The sequence below is a fragment of the Anoplopoma fimbria genome, chromosome 24 (assembly GCF_027596085.1).
Source record: "Anoplopoma fimbria isolate UVic2021 breed Golden Eagle Sablefish chromosome 24, Afim_UVic_2022, whole genome shotgun sequence".
Lineage (NCBI taxonomy): Eukaryota > Metazoa > Chordata > Actinopteri > Perciformes > Anoplopomatidae > Anoplopoma > Anoplopoma fimbria.
Window position 1 is genome coordinate 16,735,768 of NC_072472.1, and position 24,685 is coordinate 16,760,452.

Below are 24,685 nucleotides of genomic sequence, written 5' to 3' on the forward strand. Positions count from 1 at the left end.
TATTATATTTTAAAAAATACATCAGTTATTGCAAATTATTTCCAAAAAGTGAAAAAAATAAGTCATAGTATTACCTGACATTATAAGAAATAAAAATATGTCGATAAAGAGACACTTAAAAGCCACAGTATAGCATGTCAAAGAAACGTCAGAAAAAGTTCATAATATAGCATGTCGAAAAAAGTCATAGGCTGAGGTCAGGGAGTCCTTTTTGCTTAGGAAGATTCCTGACTTGACCCAGATGCAATATGCACATAAGCATGGAGGTTTCTGTGTTCCATGTTAGGAAAAACAGCCGTGAAGTTTCTACTCCGTTGATAATCAGTTGTTTGCAGATAAAGACAGACAGGAAGAGAGAAAGAAAGGGAGGAGACAATATCAAAGTGACACACTAGGAAAACTATTATTTATTATTTTTTTTGTTTTTTTTAAAAAAAAAGCTTACACTCATTGAGTACAGCAGATAAAATCTCCAAAAGTCATTTCGAAACAGTTGTATTTGGAGTACAGAGTGTCAGATTTTTTCGTCAGATTTTTCTTTACAATTCTACATTTGAGTCAAGGTTGAACTGGCATTTTTATAAATTATGTAAAAACCTGATTAACACAAAATCACAAAAGGACTGTGCGGGACATCAAAAAGAAAAGAAAAGAAATAACATGATGTGAATTTCATGTTACCTTCTTTATTATTGTACACAATATACAAACTGGTCCTTTGTATCACTTAACTCACTTTCGTCTACTGTCTTACTCGGATTAAAAGGTTGAGATAAATAAATAAAAAGTATCTAAGTATCTCAAAAGGATATGAGGTAAGTGAGAATGGAAAGCATGTTAACTCCAATAAAACGAGCAAAAAGCGAAGCCTGACAACATACAAAAAATACACTTTTTTCAAGCATGAGATTATTGAATCCATGACCAGGTGTTACCAAGAGATCATTCATACAGTAACCTATTTTCTAATTAGAATAATAACATTGTGATAGAGCAGCACATTGTGCCCATACTGAATAATCAAAAAGAAACAAAACATTTCAGCTGGTTTACTGTATAGTGAAACGGGGAAAAAAAAAAAAAAGTTGAGATAACTACAGCTAACAACACTTTGAAGGGGCGTTTACAGCAAAACAACACAGGCAGAAATGAGAGTACGACTTAACAACATAGTACAGAGATGGAGTTGCAGATGTCTCGCAGATAAAAAATACAGCTTCTCCAGTTCTGCTGTGGATCAGAGAGGAGGAAAGAAAACATGAAGTACCACATTGATGTTGTATTGAGAGATGTTTACAAAGAAGTAGAATGAGTCTTACCTTCACACATTATCTGTGCTTGTCAGAGGATTTATGAGTATGATTGTTAAGGGAAGTGGTAAATTAATCAACGACTGAATGTTGAAAAGTAGTAAAATCTGTTTAAGTCATAGAAGAGAGAGACAAGCCTCGTAGCATCCAGGCTGCTACTTTTACATCGTCTGTGATAATCAGTAGGTGTGATCCAACACTGTCACATGATCAATCTTTTTTTCCATTTCAGGAAATGAGGAAAAAAATAGATAAATACTTGTGAGGAATGCCAGAAACCGCCGGCCATAGAGTGAGTTAGCAACAGTATAGCGACACAATGGCTCTTTGAAATGTCCAACTGAAATTTGAGCAAATGATCAGTTTAGTTTAAAACATTGCATCAGAGAGAGCTGCGTTAATTGCCGGACAGGAAATTTGCCTTCAAATTAGAAAGGGTGAATAGTTAAAGGCTGCGGATTAGTGCACTAATTATGTTTACAAACAGGTTCTGATGTGTTCTCCATGAAATATTCCCCCCATTCTTTGCCTGAAATAAGACAGTTCCACATTGTGTCATGTTACTGCCATTTTAAGGTGGAAGTGCGAGAGTAAAATAGAGTAAGCATGTAATAACTCTCACTGTCAGAACGGTTAGATACAGGTCAGCACTGCATGTAATCTCATGGGATGTTAAAGAGTAATAATAATAGATTGAATCAGAACTACCAATTTGGCAATAGCTAGCCAGCTATCCTTTAGCTAGCAGAAAGACAGACAGGTTGGTTTAATCTGCTCTCTAGATGAATTTATAGATTTCAACTCTCTGTGCAGACATTTGTCCACCCTTCTGGCACTGAGAGAAATTACTTAAACACTGTTGACATGTGCTTTTGTATGCACAGTCCATCTGGTAGTTGTACTGATATGCTTTGGTACTTTAGAAGCTCCTCATAGTGGAGCTATCTACACCAAGTGACACTAAAACATTATGAAAAACACGCTAAACAGGAAGAACAAATATAATTATGCTTAAAATGGAGGTGCAGCATTTTATGGTTAGCATCTGCTGCCATCTTGAGCAGTTATCGAGTGCGTTCAGTGATACACAATAGATAAATGTGGAGATAATTCCCTCATAATAGAAACAAATGGAAAACCAATTTAGTGCAGTGGGTGGCTGTGCTGTACACAAGTTGAAACGCTGGTGCACAAATATTTATATAAAACTTCCTATATCAGTGATGACCACAAATGTTGGCTCAACCTAAACAGGCAACCTTACATGATCTAGTGAAGCATTGAGGTTAGAAAAATACCATTGAGAAAGACTGGATACCTTAAAATATTCACACTAAGCATTAAAACTCACCCAGAATTCTGATTTAGATGTCATTCTACGTTTAAGGATATTGCTTTTTCTCTTCTTTTCCTCCGCTGCTGTCCCTCTTCTCCTTCTTTTCAGATTTCTCTTTGTCATGTCTTGACTCCTGTTGCACAGCAACACAAAGAAATATAACATTAAAAACAGACCCGTAGTAATGGAAATGGCTGCATGAATATTCAGAATTCATTTCAAGTCCAAATCTATTATTCAAACAATGAAAAGACTAAAGTTTCGAGAGACAATAAGACTACAAGTTCCAGAATTAGAGGTCATGTACTCAACAACCAGATGAGGACAGAGTGTGACACTGGTGGAGGGTGACAAGCAGAATTTACCTTTTTGCCTCCGGAGGAAGTCCGCTCAGGTTTCACAGACTCGACCTTCTCTTTACTTGAAGATTTAGATCTTTTGATCTTCTCTTTTTCAGCTGAAAGCGGGGAGTCACAGGAAGGACTTGCACTCTTGCTGTTTTTGGAGGAATCTGAGAGGGAAAGAAAACACGAGTTTGTTTATATTTACACTGTACTTGTACTTCTGAGGGAATGGCTTTTTCAGATTTGTCAGGAACAAACATACTCGTTCCATTCTCATCCTTTCTACGTTTGGACTCTTGGCTCGTCTCAAGCTCATTGACAGCATAGTCCTAGAAGAGAAACAGCACGACAAACAGTAACTCAATGGTGGTAACAGAAAATCCTGACCATTACGATTTAATTAGCCAACTGACAGATGTTAGACCCAGTTCACAAAGTGTAGTGGTCTTGTTAAATACTGACTCTTTTCCTTTCTTTGCGATCCTTCTCTTCCTTCTTCTCTTTGGATCGGCCTTGTGTGTTGTCTGAATCTTTCTTCTCCATCTCCCTCTCTCTGCTCTTGGACCGGGAAACTGAATTGTAGTTGCCGTGGTGCTGTAAAGGCAATTATATATGAACCGAAAAAGACAAATAAAATATGTTTATGTTGTTAGGATTGCATTTATAGAGTGTTTATATAACTACAAATTAAAGTTAGTGGTACAAATAAATAACCAAATTAATTTAAAAGGAAAAAAAAGGGGGTGAAAACAACTAACTACTGAAATCCTTTTTGTTACTCCATATAGATCAGAACAGTGCCAAATATTGACAGATTACATTGCAATTCGCAAATCAATACCTATTACTGAGATTTAAATAAGTGGTAAGAATTTTGTCACCAGTATTGATAAAACTGACAACACTTTAAAAAAAAAAAAAACTGACTCAGCCATATAAAGCTCTATCCAATTCCAAAAAGCTATTAAAGCATGAACTTCTACACTCGCTGCAGTTCCTTGTCTACAAACTAATATGTTTTAACAAATATCACAACACGCTTTAACTAAGTCCCATGGGTCCTGTTGGTACTGCTGGATTAGTGACATTTCAGTGAAAGCAGGACGCTACAGTGAAGTATATGATGAACCACACCACAACAAAAATAGAAACTTATGGCTAAAGTCGGAAATATCTGGAGTTATTCTTTAAGGCAGTTGTCCATAATCTAATGTGTCAAAACAGTGGACAACACTTTAGTCCAAGTCCCCCTACTTAGCATTTATAAGCAGTATAAAAACATTTAATACATGGCTTATAAAACACTATATTTAAGTTGGAAAGAAATGTAAGTGTTTATTAATGAATAGATATCCTCCTGTGGACATACATTAGTGGATTGTGATGTATAAACAGATCACTGTTGATAGTATAATAAAACAAAGCTGTAATAAAAAATGTTACAGCAATAACATAGTTTATGTTATTAGGAGGACTCAAAGTAAAGTGTTACCATTCAGGACAAATAAACTTATTGTTAATGAGTTTGTCATGTCAAATAATAAATACGGTCCTAGGCAGGCCCCTTTAAGTTTAGTGACTGAAACAGAGAGCATTCAGCGACACACGCAAGACATTGAAGTCATGAAGTTTTTACCCCAACTGTTTTCAAAGTATCCAACCCGCTAGGACCTCATGTTTTATTGTCTTACAACATTGAATCGCAAAGAGTAACATTGACACTGATCAACAGAAAGAAGTGTCAGGGACAGATGTGCAGAGATGATACAAACATATACACATATACACAAAACTAGAATTACAGCCCCTACGAAATAACAGTTTTTTTTCCTATTTGATCTTAATTTAGGTCAGTTAGTTGTGACTTATTTATCTAGTGTCAAAAAAACAAATTACATCCAATGTGATGCAATGTTGGTATAAACATAACCTAAGCTGAAGACTCCTACAACTGGTGTTTTTTTTGAAACACCTGTTATTTTTCAATTTGGGTGAAATGATCTATTAATTAATCAATCAATCTAAAATCAATCAAATGATTTTGTGTAATATAAAAGAGGTTGCTTGTAGTGAAGAAGCCACAACGATCATCAACCAGCCACAGTCCTTCTCAGTTGTACTGAGCCTTCTTTGCATCTTAACTCATTGCTTTGGCCTTTAGCTCCAGCAAATTGGTAACGGTGACACATCAATCCACTACTACAGTCCTTTTTACAAGGTGTGAGAAGATGGAGAAAATAACAGACATCTAAAATGTATTATTGGTCAGCAGCTGTACACAGTTTGGGCCCCTGAACAAAGAAAACAGACAATCTGAGAGAAGGTACGAGTAGCAGAGTCAGTTCAAACCTTGGATGTGGACTCCTTGGGTTCGTTGCTATTGTCCTGTAGGGATGAATGGAGATGACAGATGAGCTGGGAGGGGGTGGGGGGTTGGAAGGAGGTTGTCAGACAGCAGTAGAGAGTTTGAAGAAGGAGAGGGGGAGCTGGGGCTGGCCGGACCAACAGCATACTTCTCCCTTGACCTCTGACCTTCAAGGGCTAAGGCTTTGACAAGGTTATTACATAAAGGAGAGTTCATAAGCTCAACATCTGGAATGTCAATACTTAGAATAGAAAACCCTGAGCATATATGAAATAACTGCTAGTCATGTTACTACAGGCATGTCTGCAAAATCAGGCACCATAATATAAAAGTCCTACAGCAAAACTTGTGTTCATTAAATCTTAAGTGCAAGTGTTGTAAATAATGTGTATGCGTGTGCCTGTGTGTGTAAGACAAATCACTTAATTCTTATGTGCTTGACTGCATCCCTACATAGGTAACTGTTGCTGTCACTTACAGTTCAGGAATGGATTAGACACAGGGAGCCTAATTCTCTGGTGGAAGGGTAAAATTAAGACCTATCACAAGCTTCCAGTGGTTTGGGCAACGCTCCAGACGATTCAGGATTCGCCCGCTCTTTCCCTCACTCTCTCTCTTTGTAGGGGCAGGCTTACTTTCCTCTGCATTTTTGGCTGATTCAAAACTGCGACATTCATTTTCTCCGTCGATCTCAGTTTGCCAGGAGGTAGTAGCGACTGTTGATGCTGATGGCTGGTAGTTGTGGGGATAACGTTGCAGGGGCCGGCAGGACTGACTGGATAGCATCGCGTGAAGTGAAGTCGGCATGCAGCCCGTTTTAACAAACGGAGATAGAAGGGGGACCGATGACTCAGCTGCCGCAGACGGGCGCTCCCGCAGCAGATAGGCGCTCCTATGGCAGAGTGGCTTGCTGGACATCTGACTCTCCGCTGGATCCGGGCACGTTGAGGGGGACGTAAAATACTTGACATCACTTTAACCAGGATATCTTCTCAGCTCGCAAAAACAGGGGAAAAAATCTTGGACACCATTTCAAGCAGTAAAAAACTGCTGTATATATATATATATAAAAAAAAAAAATTGCCATTGGAGAAGGCGAAAGCTCTTGATTTTGGCAAGCCGTTTTACTTCAGGTTGGATATTATTCTCAAAAAGCAAAAAATCCACAAGGAATATAGAAATGCTTAAAAATCTCTTTCTTCCCAAGGCACACTGACTGCTTTCATTAATATGAAAATAGATAAATATTTCAATATGAAAATACTCAATATACACAATATTTTCTTGACTAAGTCTTTGAGGGGGTTTTCTCCCAATTCTGCAAAATATTAATGCTGATGTCCATGGAATGATTTCCAACTCCCATGGATTTGGTTGGGGTTTCCAGATGCCATGCCTGCATGTACGACAACTCTCCTTGGTGATCTTCAGGGCTGCTGGATTGTGCAACGGCGGGGAACGCTCCGGCAGATAGAGAAGAAACTGGCACAGCCTTCCTCAAGCCATACTAACCTTAACAGACGAGGAGTGGGACGGAGAAGAGTGACTGTCGATCTTTCGTCTTTTGTGATCTGTAAAGACAAGAAGAGTGAAATTTGGGTTTCATCCCAAAAGTTTCCATAAATTCACTCATGTCTAACAGACGTGTTGTAAGGAACGAGAAAACGCCAACTCCTGTTTCATTTGAATATTAAATGTGTTGAGCATCATCCATCTCCTTATAATCCTAATTATACACCCATGTGATTAAATAACCTAAAACAAGAAAACACAACAAAGCTTAAAACTTTAACTACTTTCATAGACAGTGGACGCGGACTGAGCATTCAAAATGTTTCTGTGCATTTTAGGAGCAGTGTGGGCAACAAATAAGCACAAGCAGCAACCAGAATGGTCTCTTACCCCTCTCAGATTCGGCTGACTCCAATCTGGGAACTGGTGACTTTAGGGACCCGGCCACTGCACTCCTGTCTCCTTTCTCCTTGCTCTTGGACTCCTTGATGGCATCGCGCTCCCTGGACTCCATGGGCTCCCCGTTGCCGGCCTTGGCCTTGTCGTCTTTGCTGCTCTTTTCCTCAGCCTTCACCTTCTCCCTCTCCGCCTTGGGGGTCTTCTCCTTACCCTCCCGAGCCACACGCTCCTCCTTCCCTGCTCTCTCGTCTCTCTGCTTCTCCCGACGGTTCTCCGCCTTTGTCTCGGGAGTGCTGCCTGGTGTCTTTTCCTTTTTCTCTTTTTTCTCCTTCCCGCTCTTCTCTTTGTCGTCCCGCTCTTTAACGGCTTTGGTGCTGCAAAGGGATGAATTTTGCATTTTTTTTTTTACTAAATTGGAATTTAAAAAAGTTTCATACTAGCTGATCATTATACAGTTATAAACATAGGCTAAGTGTCATAGCAGCTATTAAGACACGTACCTGTTAAGAGCACCGTTCCCGTTGCTGGTGGTCACTTTGGCCGCTGCACTGTTGGCTTTGTTCACTGGCTTTGTGGTCCCCTGAGATTTATCCTTGCCCCGATCTGCATTAAAAACAAATCAAGAACTTTATGAGCACATAATATATTAATATTACTGACATGCATACCAGGATTTGTAGCCTCAATGTTTAGTTTTATGGCACTTACAATTTAAATTTAATCAGCTATAAAATAATATTACAGATATCATAAAAAAAGCTTAAAGCGTTTTGATATTTATTACATGTAATGAAATCTGAAACAGAATAATTAATTAGTGGCAATGGCACCGCAGATCAAAACAAAATCCAAGCAATACCATATTGTATTTGGTTTCTTACTTGTGAACTAATGAAAATTTAATATAATTGCATTCAAACAGCCTCACTCACCACCATCCTCGGACATCCCGTCCTCTGTCTTGCTAATGCTGGTGACAGGCTTGCCTGTGCTGCCTGGGCCGTTCTGTTGAGTGGCAGGGGTGGCACTGCGTGCTGGCTGCTCCTTGTGGTGAAACTCATTCTCTGGGACCATGTGCACCTTCTGGCTTTTCAACCGACCTGAATAACTATAAGATGCATAAAGGGTTTGCACAAGGCAGAGACAAAACTTCCAAAGAACAAGTGTCACACATTGTTAAAATGTTACTTTAAAAACAGAAACTGTAGAACGCAGGTGTTTAAGCACAGCAAAACATTTCCCTGCAAATACAAACCCCTGCATACTAGAAATAAAGACAAGCATGGGTGGTGGCGATAAGGATCTACTTAGGTACAGACTTCCACCAAGAAAAAGATTTGTCCCTGAATGTTTTCATAAATGTGCTATCAAGCAAATGACATAAGAGCAACTGGACTTGATGGAAAACTCAATACTGCATAAGGAATCGGAATTATAGACACTGTAGAAAAAAATGCCACCCATGTCCACTCTAGAACTACAAATATTAACACATCAGCCATATTGCAGAATGTTAATAACGTCAGCGGACTGTCTAACCATCAATTTTCCTAAAAAAGCTCATATAATTGTGCTATAGTCTACACTTGCCACTCTTGTTTTTCAACAGATATCTATATAAATCATTTATAAATTCAACAAATTAAATAACGCTAACTACTCTTTTTCCAGGACCCTATCTTCCCAGGTTTTCCTTTTTCACCACACACATAATATATGTTAACTGTATGCTCCTCAGAGAGCTGAACAGCACACAATGCTGTGTTACCCCATTGCTAAGGCATAGAGGTCTGGCCTCTTATCCTTCTCCTCAAGGCAGATCTTGTGGACACGACACTCCAGCGCTTGGCCCAGATTCAGGACTTTGGGGTAGCAGGGCAGGATCTTGGTGAGCACGATGAGAATATTACGGATGTGGGTGTAATCTCCCGTCTCCAGGCAGTGAACTGAAGCCTGGATGGAGCAGAGACAGAGGACGTGATCTTAGACAAATACACACCTTCCACAGAGCTCTGACTGACATTATCTCAACAGAAATTTTAAGAAGGAAACAAAAGATAAGGAAGAGAAGCTCACTTTAGTCAGCATGTAGTGCCATTTGTGCACCACATGCCTGAAGTTCTCATAGTCCAGCTGATCAGCTTTGTTCCCGCCATCGAAGCCTGTGGCTCTGAAGATGGTCAGGAAGCCGGGGTAATTGACGCACTCCTATGACCACAAGATAAAACGAGATATTAATTCCCAGCACATCCTACATCAGAAAATTCTACAACGAAATCAAACTGACAGTGTAGAGAACAGGTAGAAATGGACACCTTCTCATAGATTGCACGGTCGCTGTGCCAACGGGTCACCGTCTCCAGCATGCAGCAGAGGAAGCGTCCATAGCGGTGAGACTCGTTTTCCGTACAGCTGGCTACAGTGTAAATGATGGCGGAGAACACCTGCAGAGTGACACAATGTAGTGTGTTAATTAAGTGTTTGAAAAATGTATTACATCAGGAAAAAGCAACAAAGTTTGCCAGGTCAGGCTTTATTTTGAGTTAAAGCCTAGTTTAATTAGTTATGATCATAAGTGTATACGAGTCTAACGTGTATGTATAGAGGTGTCTTACCCTGTCATAGCACAGGAGGGTGCAGAAGTTGGGTGTCTTCTGCTGGTGGACCAGCTCGACAAAGCGAGCACAGTACACAGCGTCGATGGACGAGAAGATGCAGCGGGGGAACAGACAGAGCTGCAGAAACTTTGTTATGGTCTCGTTCTTTGTAGATTCTGTCAGAAAGCATTAAGAGTTGTATAAGTAACAGACACAGATAACTAACATTTAGACAGTGGATTTACCTCAAATATTGATGCTGTGGAGTGCAATGACTTGTTAAGCTTTTATCTTTTGTATATACACTACTGCTAAAAACTGGGGTCAACTGTTATACTGATATTTCTTTTTGATGACAAAAAGGGGTTTCATTCAGACACCAAATGCATAATTTACATTTTAAATACTTTTGCCTCCAAAAGAAGAAAGATGAAATGATTCAAACTTTCTTAAAATTGATGTCCCCACAGTGTTACATGCCAGGGAAGAAAAATAATGTAACAATGATCCCCCCCAAATACTTTATAGTTTTTAGGTCCAGAGAAGCAGTGAGCATAGATGATTATTGAACCACAATAGAGCAACAATCCTTTCATACTAAATTACATTATAAGGACTATATTTGGAAAGACTTTGTATCCGTCTGGTTTGGTCTATCAATGCACTTCAAAGATCATCATTCTCCAAAAGATGCACTGTTTTCTTCTCTCAACAGACAAGTCACAGCATTGTGGAAGACGGTATATACGTAAGATGCAGTGTCACAATAGTGTCACTGGCATGAAAATGAGGATACTTACTGGCCAACAACCAGTTGTCTTTCTCCAGTTTGAGGCGGTGTAGAACCCTTTGGACGTGCTCCAGCTGTTTCTTCTCCTCTTCCTGCAGTTTTTCTTGCAGGGCAGTGCAGCGCTCCTTCTCCTTCTTTTTCTTATTCATGGGCTACATTGAAAGGAAAAAAAATTCACACAATATTAGGGTGTCCCTGAATAAGAATTTACAGTCAAATCTGACTTATTGTGATTGGAAATGTACATTTCAGTCTTTATTCAATTTTCACCATTGTAGCGATCCACAGAAAGAAAGGACAACAACAGGAAAGCAAAGGGACAGTCAACAGGAGAGAAAGATGCAAGCTGCTAACAGCTGTCATCGCATCGCAAACAGCTGTTTCTATGCACCTCCCGAACTGATTTTAGAGAATGGTTCATAAATTCTAAATATATCCAGTTTTCTTACAGTGCAATGTTCTTAAGCAAGAATTTTGATTTTTTTTTTTTTTAAATAGCCATGTTGCTATTTATGAATGATTAAAAATCCTTTGTTTCATTACCACATTTTCCCATCACTGCGACGATTTAACTTTTTGCTTTAACTAATCAGACTTTTTAGATCGAATCGTCGAATAGTCAGGGTGCACCCCTACACAACACTGACAGTGACCCATAACTGTCATACTCTTTTACAGCCCTTAAACAATCACAGAGTCTTGCACTATTTTGTATTAGCTGCTTTTTGTTATCTTAATGTACAGGGATTCTAGTGCGACAACTATTGTAATCCACACTTTAAAAGTTCTTTATAAATTGTAAAAATGGTCATAAAAGGTGTGTAAGTTTAGGTCGTTTAGCAACAGCTGTGGACCAACTACTCACTATCTCTGGATTCTCCTCGATGGCCTTGATCTGGACCTTGAGCTTGTTGACCTCACGCTCGTAGGCAGAATGTGGAACGGCCAGGTCATACATGGTGAGGGACCAGAAGGTAGCGTAGAACTGGGGGCGGAGGTCGTCCCAGACCCTGGCAGGATGGAGGGATACTACAGCCTCGTGCACTGGTGTCATCACCTGCTCACAGGCCGCCACGTACTTGTGAACCTTCTGCTGCTGCCGGTTGCCTTTCTCTGCTTTCTTCAACTCGTCGTACTTTGACTGCGGGTAGAGAGCATAAAGTTAGGGCTGCCTTTTCTCCAAATATCCCCAATAAATGTTTGTCTTGATTTGAGATATTTTCCTACTGATAAAATACATCTATGCAAATAGCACAAAGAGGTGATATGTGAAAATTCAGTTAGAGTATGAATAGTGACCTAGAAAAATAAGCTGCACATTGCTCCATTTTAGCTGTCAAAAGTAAGAGATGATCAGAGCCGAACAACATGAACTAAAATTTTCTATAAAGAAACTATCAAAATCTAAGTAAAGTGAATGGCCTGGGCAAAAAAAAAAATTACCTGATCAATGCCATTATTTAACAACTAAAATCTCTCTCAGTAACAGAAATGTGACATGATGCAATCTGTGGCTCTGACGGAGTAGTACACTCACCAAAATCTGATGGGCGTACATCGGCCTAGACAGGAAGAAGGCCGCATCATGGGGAGTGTGGAACTGGTTACAGAGGATGTCAATGGAGGGAACCCGCTTGATGTAGTCCTCAGTGCTGAGGTTGGAGGCCAGAAAGCCACCAAACTGCACCAAGGTGTCATGACACTGCAGGAACACAAATAATTATATAAGAAAAGAAAGAAAGAGATTCATCTTGTTAGAAGGTGTGTAGTAGAGGTCAACCGATAGTGGATTTTTAAAGGCCGATATAATAACAATAGTTTGGAGCACGAAAAAGCCAATAGCATATTAAATGGCAATCAACCCTTCCCCGTAAAAAAAACCCTTAAATAAAAATCAATCAGAATGAACAAGTGCTGGTGTGTAAATTCAGGTACATTCAACTGTTTACTTTACTGCTATAAAAAAATAGATAGATTAGATAAACATATTTAGAGAGGGTGCATACCTGGTCATAGAGGTGGCCAACAAGCTTTAGATGTTTCTCTCCACCCTCTAAGAAAACAACCCCATTTCGTTGCTGGGCCATGAGTAAACACAGAGGCAGGGCCAATTCGTGGTCCAGCAGTGCATCCTTCAGACGCTGTGACGACTTCTTAGTGTTCCTGATCTGGCCAAAGTAGCCACCCTGTTGACAAAGGCACATCCATAAGAACAATGATCTGAGCTCATGTGAAGCACTGGTCAAGATAGTCACACAGAGAGTACATCAGCAAATAATAACTGTATTAAAGTCTATTTACCTCAGCTTTGAGTTGCTCCCCTCCGGTCATTGCCTCTAACTGCTCTGAGGTCATCTCATCTGTGATCTCAATGCCAGCCATTTTCTGCACCACCTCTTTTAGGATCAACAGGTCAAAACTACAGAGAGAGGAAGTACGTATAAAGCAATGCGCATTTCCTGACACGTTAAAAGATGCAAGGAGTGAAGCAATAGTAAGGCATGGGGTGTCCAAATAACAGCTTGCATTTAAAATATAATACAGAATGTGATCAGTTCAACATCCTCCTAGATTATTTAAAAAATATTAATTTGTCAAAATGTTTGTATTCCCTACAAGGCAATGTGAATAATGTGACTGCTTGTCAATAGCTTAATTGTATTAAAGTATTAAGACAAATTTTGCAGAATACGGTGTAGTGAGATTTGCAGTCATAATAAGGCCGCAGTGATGCTTGGACTCAGCCAATCCTGTGAACCAGTCATCCTGCTATTTGTCGTTTGGAACTACTTACCTCTTCCCTGCTTTTAGCTGATTGGTGACATATTGAAGAAGACCAGCCAACTCTATTGGGTATTTTCTGAACACGGCTCCACACAGACTTGCCAGGCCTTGGTGGACAAGACGAACAGGTGTATGTCAGATTCTCATTAAAACATCAAAGAGTTTCTCTTCTTTTGCATGCAAATGAATGACTGCTGTACAGTTAATATGAAGCCACATACTCTGAAGCCACGATGAGATGGTGGTGTCGTCATGCTTCATCTTCTCCTTCTCGGGATTGGCCAGAGCCTCAATGATGCAATCTGAAGACAGAGTTAAGTGGAACAACATAGAAACCGGAAAGAAGCCCTTCACACAAACACCCCACTGCTTCCAACCACACACTCAAACACATATGTTGTTAACTGACTGAATAGTGTAGGATACAGGCCAAGACATCATAGTTGAGGGATGTGAGGTATTTCAATGAGTCCACCACTGGAACGATAAGGTTGTCGTACCATTGGATCTGAGAAAGCATCTGAAATAGGACAGAGGAGGGGATTAGATATCACCAACTTAACAGGATATACATTTACTGGACCTGATCCACTTTACCTCCACTGTAGCCTGTGGAGGCAGAGTGTATCTGTTAAAGTAATCCTTATGGTAGATGTGCATTCAAACTTCAATATCGACTGTAGTGATGCGCAGGTCGACCCACTGAGGAGAGCAGTGTCCCGAGTACAGACACATTGTGAATAACAGTCAACCTTCTCTTCCCCGCTCTCCATCACACACACTCTCTCACTCTCAAATACACACAGACAGCAGGCTCTGCAGCTCTCAGCCATGTACGACTCTAATGCATAGAGTTGGCAGATTCTGGGTTGTGTTTGGATGTTTCCCAGTTTGGCCCAAAATTACTTTTTCCAATACTTACATTGGCAAAGATAAGTCTGTGAATCAGGGGATTTTTTTGGGGGGGGAGGTAAATCAACTACCCATTATGAACATTAATTTACTTCTTTACTATTACTTTACTAACGTTGCGTTACTATGCATGAAAGCCTCCTTCAGGATACTTGGAAGATAAACTGGATAAGAAAATCACTAGCAGCCAGGGGATTTTGGGGCAATTTCTGTCATAGTAATTTGGTAATTTAATGGTCTGCCTCCGAAGAAGGAGTGAAAACTGTCAAAGAGGCACTGTAGCGGGGCAGCTGCTCAGCATGCATGGCAGAGAGAAAGAACAACCCACATTTGCTGTTTGTTGGAAAGACTGACTAATGGTTTTGACAAGTTTGATTTCATTTCTGTCCAGTGTGAATGAAGTGTGTTTTATGATGACTTAACAAGCTACTTAGTTTGTGTATTCCGAAGGTGTATGGTTGTTTTTTTATTGTGCAGCTGTAAGAATATTTCCTTCAATGACATTTTGAGAGTTTATATTTATCATACTGAGAGAGCTTGTGTAGCAAACTCAAACAAATAATGTGCAATGAATGAAAGCAGTAAAAAATCATCTTTCTTAGTCAATAAAGCACACACTGGGAAATGTATTTCTTAAGTGGAGAATATTTACCATCAACACAAAAGCGGCAAATTTTCCCTTTAGGGCAAGTGTGAAAGGTTTTATCACAGCAGGGTACTTTGCTCAAGTTGTAAATATTTCAACAATTTATTTACATATTGTGTTAAATGAGGCAGCATGAGTTAAATTTGTAAACATTTTTATGTCAAAATGATTGCAAATGCAAAAGACCATGACCTCTGTAATGTGTACCAAGTAATTGTTTTGTCAGTGCAGCAAGAATACAGTGTCAACTTTTGGGTTAACATGTGGCTTTTGCTTTGATTCATGAATGCATGACATGTAAGCGGATCACTAGGTGTAAGCAATTTTCCGAGGGGACGCTAAATTGGGAGGACCAGAAAAATATAATTCTATAGGTAGAGAGAAAAGAGCTAATGCTGTAGACATATCGTTATTTAATGACATATTTTCTCTAGCAAAATCTGGAATTAACATGTCTTTGTAGTTTGTTGTCATTGTTCCAAATGGCACTTAAAAGTAGAATCTAAAAAAATCACAGCAAAATACACTTACATAGTCAAAGAGGATAGTTGGATTGCTATGGCTCAGCTTTCCAATCTGCCTTCCAGATTGTTTCACATTCTCTTTGGTCAACCGCCTATGGAAGGAGAAAAAACACAAGATTAGAAACCGCAGATTAAAAGCACAAGATGATGGAAAGAGTGCTGTAAAAACCTCCCTTCTATAAGCGTCACAGCAATTGAAAAAACACTCTTATGGTTGTCAGCTTAAGATAAAGTATTGATTTGAATCAGAATATTTTTTGAATACTGTAATACTTTTGTAATGTAAAAAGTAATCATTCCAAGTCAAATTTTTAGTTATTGTGCTGTCCGTGTTTAACGGTCCTTTCAATACAGTTTAGCTTGAGAGTGGAAACAAAACATCCACAGATCTCTGCATTTTTACTAAACTAACAAATATTATTCATATGCATACTACCATTTGTCTTAGCACAGGTTATTTTATTTGTCTTTTAAAGTCATTAATGAACATGGGAAAACATAAAGAATAGTAATACAAGATATTAATAGTCAAACGGTCTTGGACATTTTATCCTTAAGATTCTTAAGATGACCGTGAGCAGGGTGAACCAGCAATTAAGTGGAACCTTCTGTGTAGCCGAAGGAAGAAAAAAAAAAAGTCCTTCAGGTCCTGATGGTAGTGAATTTCTGCTGATAATGTGGTATGTTCAAAGCTGAATTTCTTGTCCAAAATGTTTCAGTATCTAAAGTGCTCCAACCTCTGAGGCTACTTACCAAAGATGATGGTAAGGTTATGTGTGATGCACAATGGGAATTATGTACACTACAAGGACACATGTACTGACCTTGTGTTTTCATTGGAGACACAACAAAAGTCAACTAACGCTACAGACAGATGACAGTAATGGTTCGCTGGGTTCTGCAAAATGACTTACTTCATAATGTATTTGGCCCTTTCTACAGTTTGAGCTTTGACTTTGACCAGCAGCGGATGGCTGGTATATGTCTCATTCTTCCACTGTCCATATAACCGGTACCTGAGGGAACATAGATTGAGGAAGCATAAATGAACAGTAGGCTTAGCTGCACAGCATTAAGAAACATGGGAAGGATGAATAGACACATAGCATTTGTAAAAAACCCACACACTTTCTCACAGTAACCTTAAAAAAACAGGTAACATAAACTAATCAAGTCGTCTTTAAGAGCTTGCAATTCAAAACAGTCCTTAAATTATGCTGCTATGTGTGTGACTAATGACAGTTAGCAGAGAGGTTAATTTCTACCTCATTTGCAGTCAAATATTCAGTTTAATAAACTAGAATTAGCGCCTCAAGGTTCTATGCTGCTGCCAACCCAGTAAGTTGCAGTTTACATCCATGTCTGTCCAAAAATGTCATCACTTCATAATTGTATCCTATTAGACATTTGTGTGAAATTGTTATTATTTAGAATTAGAATTCTTGAGTTATGGCCAAAAATGTGTTTCTGGAGGTCACAGTGAACTCTGACAACTAAAATTTGTATCTGTTCAACCTTGTGTCCAAATGGATGATTTGTGCCCGATGTATTAAAATTCCGGGGAGTTTCTGAGATTTGGCACGAGAATGGGAGATACAGTCGTAGTGACACCCAAAACATTAATGCCTCTGGCCATGGCTGTCGCCAGCGCAGAGGCATGAAAAGGGATGCTCTTCAACAGATTTCTTACTCTTGAAATAATTCAAATCAAGTATAAAATTCTGGCATTATTCAGAGGCAGGAAAAAAACGCTAGAATGCATGATTTGATGAGCTCAGTGTGATTGTGCGTGCTACTCTTTCCATGCCAGCTGGTAAATAGCATCCCTGAGCACTGCCTGAGGGTTTACTATCCAACAGCTTAATTTAACAGAGCCACATGTAGTGTCTGTGTGTATCTCACCTGTGCTGGTAGGGAAAGAGTTTGAAGAGACCCCACAGCTCCTCAGACATGCAAGCATTACACTCCATCAGCGAGAGAGAAGGGAGAAGCACCTGGTCTGCAATGCTCAGGAAACAACTCAAAAGCGTTTCCTGCAATGAACAATAAACGTTAATACGGTCCTGACAGTAACATATTTAACAGAGATATACTGGCAGATCTATTATTATCTGTTATTAATTTTATACCTACCATTTTTTCTTTGTAATCAGATCTGCCATCACTTTGGTACTGAGAAGCAAAGGACACCAAATATGAGTCAAAAAAGAATTAGGCTATAGTGCAGATGTAGTAATGTTGTGGTGACAGTTCTGTACCTCTTTCATGAAGGCCTTTCCCAGACGCACAATCTTGGCAAAAAGAATAGCGTCGTGGGAGAGGTGAGGGCCCAGGTAGCAGATCATGCTAAACGTGTCCCTGCGTAGGTCCTCGAAGATCTCTGCTGGGCGAGGGGCCCGCTTGTTCCTCAGTGGACGCAGTACACATCCTCTTGCCCCTTTTGGGAGGCCAGCCCTGTGAGAAACAGACCAGTGTGTCAGAGCCAGCTTTTCCTGTTTTTGGCTTAGATATTATTTATATTAATTTTTTTACTACACTTAAAATATTGGCATAGTAAGTTTAAACAGTGAAATGACAGGTACTTGTGCATGCTTTTGGGTCTAACTACACATAGTGGGCAGTAAGTGAAAAATGGAAAAACAATCTGCACCGTCTGTAAAGAGGCTCCACAGTCAGATGCACAAGCTGGCAGAGTGCCAGCGCAATGGCCTTGTGAGAAGTAGCATAGAAGGATGGCATCTGGTCCATAATACTCTGGGCGTGGTGCCAGTCTCCAATTCTAAGCAGCGCTTCCAACAGACCAAGCTTCTGGTTATCGGGTGGCTGTGGGTACAGAAAGGAGCAGCGACTGATTATCTTTGTATTGTCAATAAGCCAAAGTTCGTTCAATAAGACAGTTAGCACAGCTGCTTCCCCCTCCAAAGTGATGGATTTTTAAAACCATTCCTATCTATATATCTTTGTCATGCTTTGAAGGCTAACATGATATATTATGCAATGTTAAAAGTGAAACAATTCAGAGGTTATAGGATATAAAGTTGATTACTGTAGGTGTCATTTTCCATATTTTCACCGTATTAAATCTCAACAGTTCAGAATATTGGTTGTTATTTCTTAATTTTAATACCATTATGTGTCAAAAATGCTAATGTAGTAAAAGTAACAGGTTAACTTGAGTTCAGGTGAAGCGAAATGTATTTGTTTGCTTTATAAAGTTTCTTCCAGTCCTGTTGAAACTCATTTCAGTAATATGTCAGTCTCAATCCTCTGGCTCTCAACATCCATCCAGACTGAAAGCATTCCTCCAAAACAGGCTTATATACACACACACAACTGCTTTGATACCTTATCGTTCTTCTCCTCCTCCTTTTCTTTCTCCTTGTCTTTGTCTTCACTTTTCTCTGAGGGCAACACGACCATGACCAGCTTGCGGGCAATCTGCTTGGCCTCTGTGATATCTCGTTTGTGTTCCTCTACGATGTTGGCATCTACTGGCATAAGCTGGAATGACATAGGAATCAAGAGAGCCCAGTTTTCAGTCTCGGAACAAATTGTTCTACAGTGGCTTCATATTTGATGTAGGTGAAATAACAACAATTATGTATTTCACGCAAAAGGTCTTAAGTTATAATGAAGAGAAAACACTTTATAATCCTGAAGACATCCCAGCTTTAGGTTTGCAAAACTCATATTCCCAAATTGATTGGTGATCACTTTTAGCTAATGTGAGGAGTAGCTGGACTCAAGCTGTTCCTTTTCCTTACATGTACGTAGAGATCTTCCAGCTCAATCAGGTTATGGTGAAGCAGAGCAGCAGCAATGTGGTAAAGTGACTTGGGGGTTTCCTCATTGGGCTCCTGAATAAAGACACAGTGTAAAAAAAAAAAAAGTTAACAGCAAAAACTAGACACCCTCTTGCAATTGGGCCACATCAGACGCAACGCCAAATCAGGGCCAAAGGCTCAAAGTGGGAGGACCAATGGCCCCTTATAGTTTGAGGTTGCTTGGATAGAGCATTTTTTGTAATTCAAGATATGTGGCAATGGTCTCAGTAAAAGGCCCAGACAAACACTAGAATATCACTAGGAGGCATTTCAAAATATACGAATAGAAATAAGCATCTTATGCTATTGGACAAATACTCGCTTTTAGTAACTTTGATTACCCATTTTTGTAATTCTCACCTGGTAGAATTTGAACTTAAAACCCAGGATGTGGCAAAGGGTGAGTGGCTCACACATGTAGGACTTTATGAGAGACAGGAAGAACTCATCCTGGTCCGATCGACTCTCATACACCTCCAAGATTATGTCCAAAACACGATTAGGGTCCAAGTTGAAACATCCTGCAGGCAAAAGAAATTTGGGAGGACTTAGCAGGTGATTGGAAAAAAAACTGATCAGTCAGTACACAGTATTTATAAAAAACATGGACAAAGCAGAATATATACATAATGAAAGACTTGTCCACACAAGTAAGTCTTCAGTTAATGGGAACAGGTTATTCCTCTGTGCGACTGGCTTTAAAGTGCAGCAAACTCTAGCCGTGAGTATGGTTGAGACTACTTGTATTCTTTAGTAAGACAGAGTAACACGACATCCAATGCAGTCAACCAGAAAAAGACTTGTTAGGTACCTATGAGGGACTTGATGCTCTCCAGGACAATGTGGCTGGTGATGTTGCCCGAGAGGTCTTGGCCAAGCTCGGTGATTAGTTTGGCGTAGCCCTCATTCTCCTCCCTTAGCAAGTTAAACTTCTGTTGCTTGTAACTGATAAGAAAAACAAGATTACAAGAATGAAATGCACATTTTATATTTAAGTACAATATATCTACATCTCTGATAAAGTGTGCACTCTACTTACAATAGTTTAGTCTTGATTTTTACAATCTTCTGATTGAACTGATGAGCTTGTTTTATAAGTCCAAGAGATTCAAGGGTTTCTGGATCCAGCCTCTCTTTCATGATGGCGTCTGGAACCAAAAACTGAAAGAAAAAAAAAAAATGTTATTAGTTCACCCACTCTTTATAGTAATTTATTACAGACCTGGATATCAAAATCAGTAATTCACCAATGGAGGTGTTAACCTTATCCAGTTTAAAATTATTATATACCAATAACACAATCGCACATTTAGGACAATGACATTTTTTGAGTAAATAGCTGGGATTCAACAGTGACAATTAAGTAAAATGCTAGGTCATACAAGCTCTCGTATTTTGATAATACAAATAGCTTTCTTCAGGTAGCCTTTGTATTCAATTCTAAGTTCAAGAAATGTCTGTTATATAAAATAATTTGATGGTACTACAAAAATAGTATTCTCACCAAACATGCTCCCACCAGTGTTGTGTAATGGTCACGTTTGATTTTTTCTTCCAGTGCACCAGTCTCTAAATCTGTGGAAAATATAATTTAAAAAAAACATTATGAAAGTACAAATATTCCAAACTTGGTTAAGACTAAACACTATTACTATATTCGGCTTACTTGCAATGCAGCACTTCAGAAACAATAACTCAATGCTTAAAATAAAAACCCAAATTTACCTAGTATACTGAACACATCTGCTAAAATTGATGGCATGTCATCTCGGAGTTCCTGAAAGAAAAGCAGAAGTCGATTGAAATTTTGCAAACATAACATAATGTAGAAATTCTGAACCCATGTGCCAGAAAAAACCACTGCAATTTCTTGGGAGACACCAAGCATGATGTAATACAGTAAAAAGTACAAGTAATGAACAAGGAATAAAGGCTTTGTCTCTTTACATGTACACATCTATGTGTTTGTTATCGTTTTAACTCAGAAGCATTTGTACCATCATGTCTCCAAGGACGTTGACGGCAAGATCCAACTTCAGGTTCCCCAGTACAACTTGCCAGCAGAGCTCATATAAGGCTGCCTGTATATCTGGAGGGGTAAAAAGACAAGACACAGTTCAACTTAAACTAAATTGATAGAACTGAGAGGAAAATACTCTTTGATTTTAAATGTGAAAACAACAAAGAATTGGCTAGTCTGTGTCAGCCTTAAAAAGACTAAACACTGCGAATTATAGCCAAAAAACCTGAATGGCACTAAGGCACTGATCTTTATCAGGCAGGCAGTAGGAATCAGAATTCCATTGCGAGGGCTTGGACCACTCATAAATTAACAGACAACTATCATTAGCTATGTTAAAATAAACTTGATTACTTCTTCAAAACGTTTCCGTTTGCATTCTCACTAAAGTTTACTGGTGTGCAACAATAAAAACGTTGTGACATTCAGCAACTAATTACACTGATGCAAACACACTGGTGTGACTGGGATATATGCAAGATGCATCTTGACTGAACGCTGTCATATTAGAAAAAGAAGTTATCTGCAGTGTGGCAGTATTTCAAGAAGCTGGAGATTAAATAAACAGGTGTTGTTTGTGAGGAATGTCAAAGGAAACAAAAATTTCCGGGAAAAACAGGCAAGTTACCAGTTTTTTTGGTGCCATTTATCACTGTAATTAATAATTATTTAACTAAGGAGAATAATGTTTAAAGGACATTAACAAAGCATGTTGTGGATGAATATAAACGTAAATCTGTTTAATGGATACATTTTCCAATGAACATAATAAAATGATCAACAAATATAACTGGCATATAATTATATAATTTACTGTTTGCCAATTTAAGGCTTGCTGCCATATTCATATCCTTACATCCATACTTGTATCACCTCTTCTGACATCAGAAACATACCAGCTGTAAACTGACAACAACAGGTTCTTCTTCTTTCAATTTGTCTGATATATTTAACACATTTTGGTCTAACTTTAGAGCCTAAGCTTAAAATATTCCCATTACTTGGGTCGAGCTACTCCAATTCCCATAATAGATGTGTGTCTGTGTCTACAACAGAGACGTTTAAATACATTGAGGGGCAAACATAAAACTAACAGAACAGTAACAGTCATTGAGGTCATTCTCAACTTACCTCTAATCTCACTTCCATGATCTGTTTTCTCTGTGAGTTCTTTGCAGAGTTGTACGCTGTGAAATAAAGGGACAAAATTCTAGTCAGGTAGAGAACTCAAACATGACAATCTATAGCCTTTAAATCTGCTTATATTTAACAGAGATACAGCCACTCTAACATTGCTTTATAAAGCTCATTTAATTCCTGAAAATTGGTCATAGTTATTTGCACACCAATAGACACGTAACATCAAGGCCGACTAGTTGACAGCTCAATTGGGCTCAAAGAACTGGCGCTGACAAAAGCAGACTGATAAGATAATTTGTGCCATCTCAATGTCTTATTTTAAATCTGACAATTCTATATGCACTGCAGGGACTACTGTACATGCAATGGTCAGTCAGAGATGCCAAACTGACATTCTAGTGTCAGAACCCTGAGGTCAAACAAAGTGTGGTTGATATTATGGCGAGGTTGATAGGCTATGTCCGCTTCTTCAGGCAGAAAGGTGTAGCACTGAATGTTTTTAAAACACACTGTGCTTCCTGACTTTGGTTAAATAGGTTGTTTCACTAGCACACCTGATGGATGTATCAGACACATACAGATCCAAATGTCACCATTACGTAAGGCGACTTACATTATTTAACCTGAAAAATAGTTATGTAATAACAATGCGATATTTAATATAGCGATGATGTTACTGCACAGGGTGGCAGTCTTAACTGACAAAGGAGCCTGTAAGGCTTGTTGACATTGGGCCTTTAACTATGACCCTCAAACTTGAGGAATTATAAACTGTGCAACCCAAACAGAGACACTATGATCAAGTATCAAGCTATTTTGTGTTATTGTAAATAATTATTTATTTTTTCAACAGAACAATATTTCTTAAGCACTTTATGTGGTGACTGGATTGACTGAGGCTTTGCAGCTTTATCCAGCTGCTGAGACTGCGCATAATTAGAAATATGTTAGAATCAGGGCACATGAGGGGATCTGTACCAGAGACATGCAGAAGGATGAATATTAATATATTTTTTTAAATAAATATAAGTTTTTGTTGCCATTTGGACGGTTAATAAGTTGCTAATGTGTTATGATTATCCAAAACAAATGTCTGCCGTAGTCTTATATATATATATATATATGACTAGAATGGAGTCATCTCACTGCAGGCCTTACTTTGATATGTATGCACGGCCTGTCCGTGATGGCTGCGCTTAACATACTAAATCTAAATCTTCACGACACGTTTTCTCTGATGATGTATTCATGTGTTGGGCCGAGCTGAAGCTGCTGCCTGGTGGGAGTAAACACTGGTGGACGTTGATGCTCGCTGGGTCTCGACACCCATCGTTAGCTGTGACACTGTTGATGAGCGGCAGGTACAGCCAGAGTGAGCTAACCTGCTATAACGTTAGAGAGCAGCCGTTTCCCTCCACTGCAGCGACCATCGTCCTGACTGTGGACGTCGCACGACGCTGGTCGCACGAACATGTTCGTCCACTGCTCTCCTACTGACAGCAAACTCTCCAACTATCTACGATAACTCTGGCATCAAATGCACTTCTATCAAGAAGCGTGGACTGTGTAAATGAAGCCGGGGGGGCAAGGCTACATGGAGGCTAACTAGCTTAGCTCTGATAGCCGCAGTGTTTACAACTTGAGAAATGGTTTCGCGCTAGCTTAGTGAGCTAGCAGCGTTGCTAGCATGCATGCAGCGTTAGCTTTAGTACATTTAGGTAACTACTGCGTCCCGTCAGACGACGTCAACATATCGTATTCTGTCTTATTCCAACTATTTAGAAGATGTGTTCATTTGTCCAAATAGAGACAGTAACGTAGCAGGCCACTTTGGATGTGTTTCTTCGTGCTAACGTTGCCGCTCAGCGAACACACGTCGACTGGCCTCTCTGGCTGCTAGCGACGTTTTTCTCGTAGTTAGCTCGTTTCCGCCAACAACTGTTAAACCTCTGCAACCTCTGACGCCGCACTGGAGTTCAGATCTACTCACAACTCGTGTTTTCCTGATTTTTCCCAGTTTTTGATCCATTCACCAGGGAGGATAAGTGTCGCCATCTTCCATCCACACAGCCCGGATGTCTAAGTCGTCATAGCACACACAGGGTCAAATGTGGTGGTTAGCCTCGCTGCTAGTCCACCGGTGCATGGTGGGACATTGAGGGCTCCTCCGGGGCTTTGTTAA

The 24,685-nt window shown here is 39.4% G+C and overlaps 1 protein-coding gene across 3 annotated transcripts; it reads right to left on the bottom strand.

Moving 5' to 3' along the window:
• Positions 1–394: 394 nt before the first annotated feature.
• Positions 395–24,680, bottom strand: thoc2 (THO complex 2). 3 transcript variants are annotated; one of them, XM_054625250.1, is made up of 39 exons: positions 24,494–24,680; positions 22,495–22,550; positions 21,341–21,432; positions 21,069–21,120; positions 20,848–20,918; positions 20,383–20,504; positions 20,155–20,288; positions 19,704–19,864; positions 19,284–19,376; positions 18,865–19,020; positions 18,170–18,342; positions 17,778–17,973; positions 17,653–17,691; positions 17,422–17,552; positions 16,434–16,535; positions 15,527–15,611; positions 13,864–13,957; positions 13,659–13,739; positions 13,448–13,544; positions 12,955–13,072; positions 12,660–12,839; positions 12,191–12,355; positions 11,519–11,794; positions 10,664–10,805; positions 9,882–10,039; positions 9,582–9,710; positions 9,343–9,474; positions 9,035–9,219; positions 8,199–8,374; positions 7,767–7,869; positions 7,258–7,640; positions 6,868–6,926; positions 5,340–5,375; positions 3,453–3,584; positions 3,253–3,319; positions 3,012–3,157; positions 2,703–2,779; positions 1,320–1,356; positions 395–1,227 (listed from the first exon to the last, which is right to left on the bottom strand). In XM_054625250.1, the coding sequence occupies exons 1-38, from the start codon at positions 24,556–24,558 to the stop codon at positions 1,329–1,331; spliced, it is 4,692 nt and encodes a 1,563-aa protein (XP_054481225.1). In that variant the 5' UTR covers positions 24,559–24,680; the 3' UTR covers positions 395–1,227; positions 1,320–1,328. The 3 variants fall into 3 exon arrangements, with proteins under 3 accessions (XP_054481225.1, XP_054481224.1, XP_054481226.1); XM_054625249.1 differs by having other exon boundaries at positions 395–1,230; XM_054625251.1 differs by lacking the exon at positions 1,320–1,356 and having other exon boundaries at positions 395–1,230; positions 2,662–2,779.
• Between the last annotated feature and the right edge of the window lie 5 nt (positions 24,681–24,685).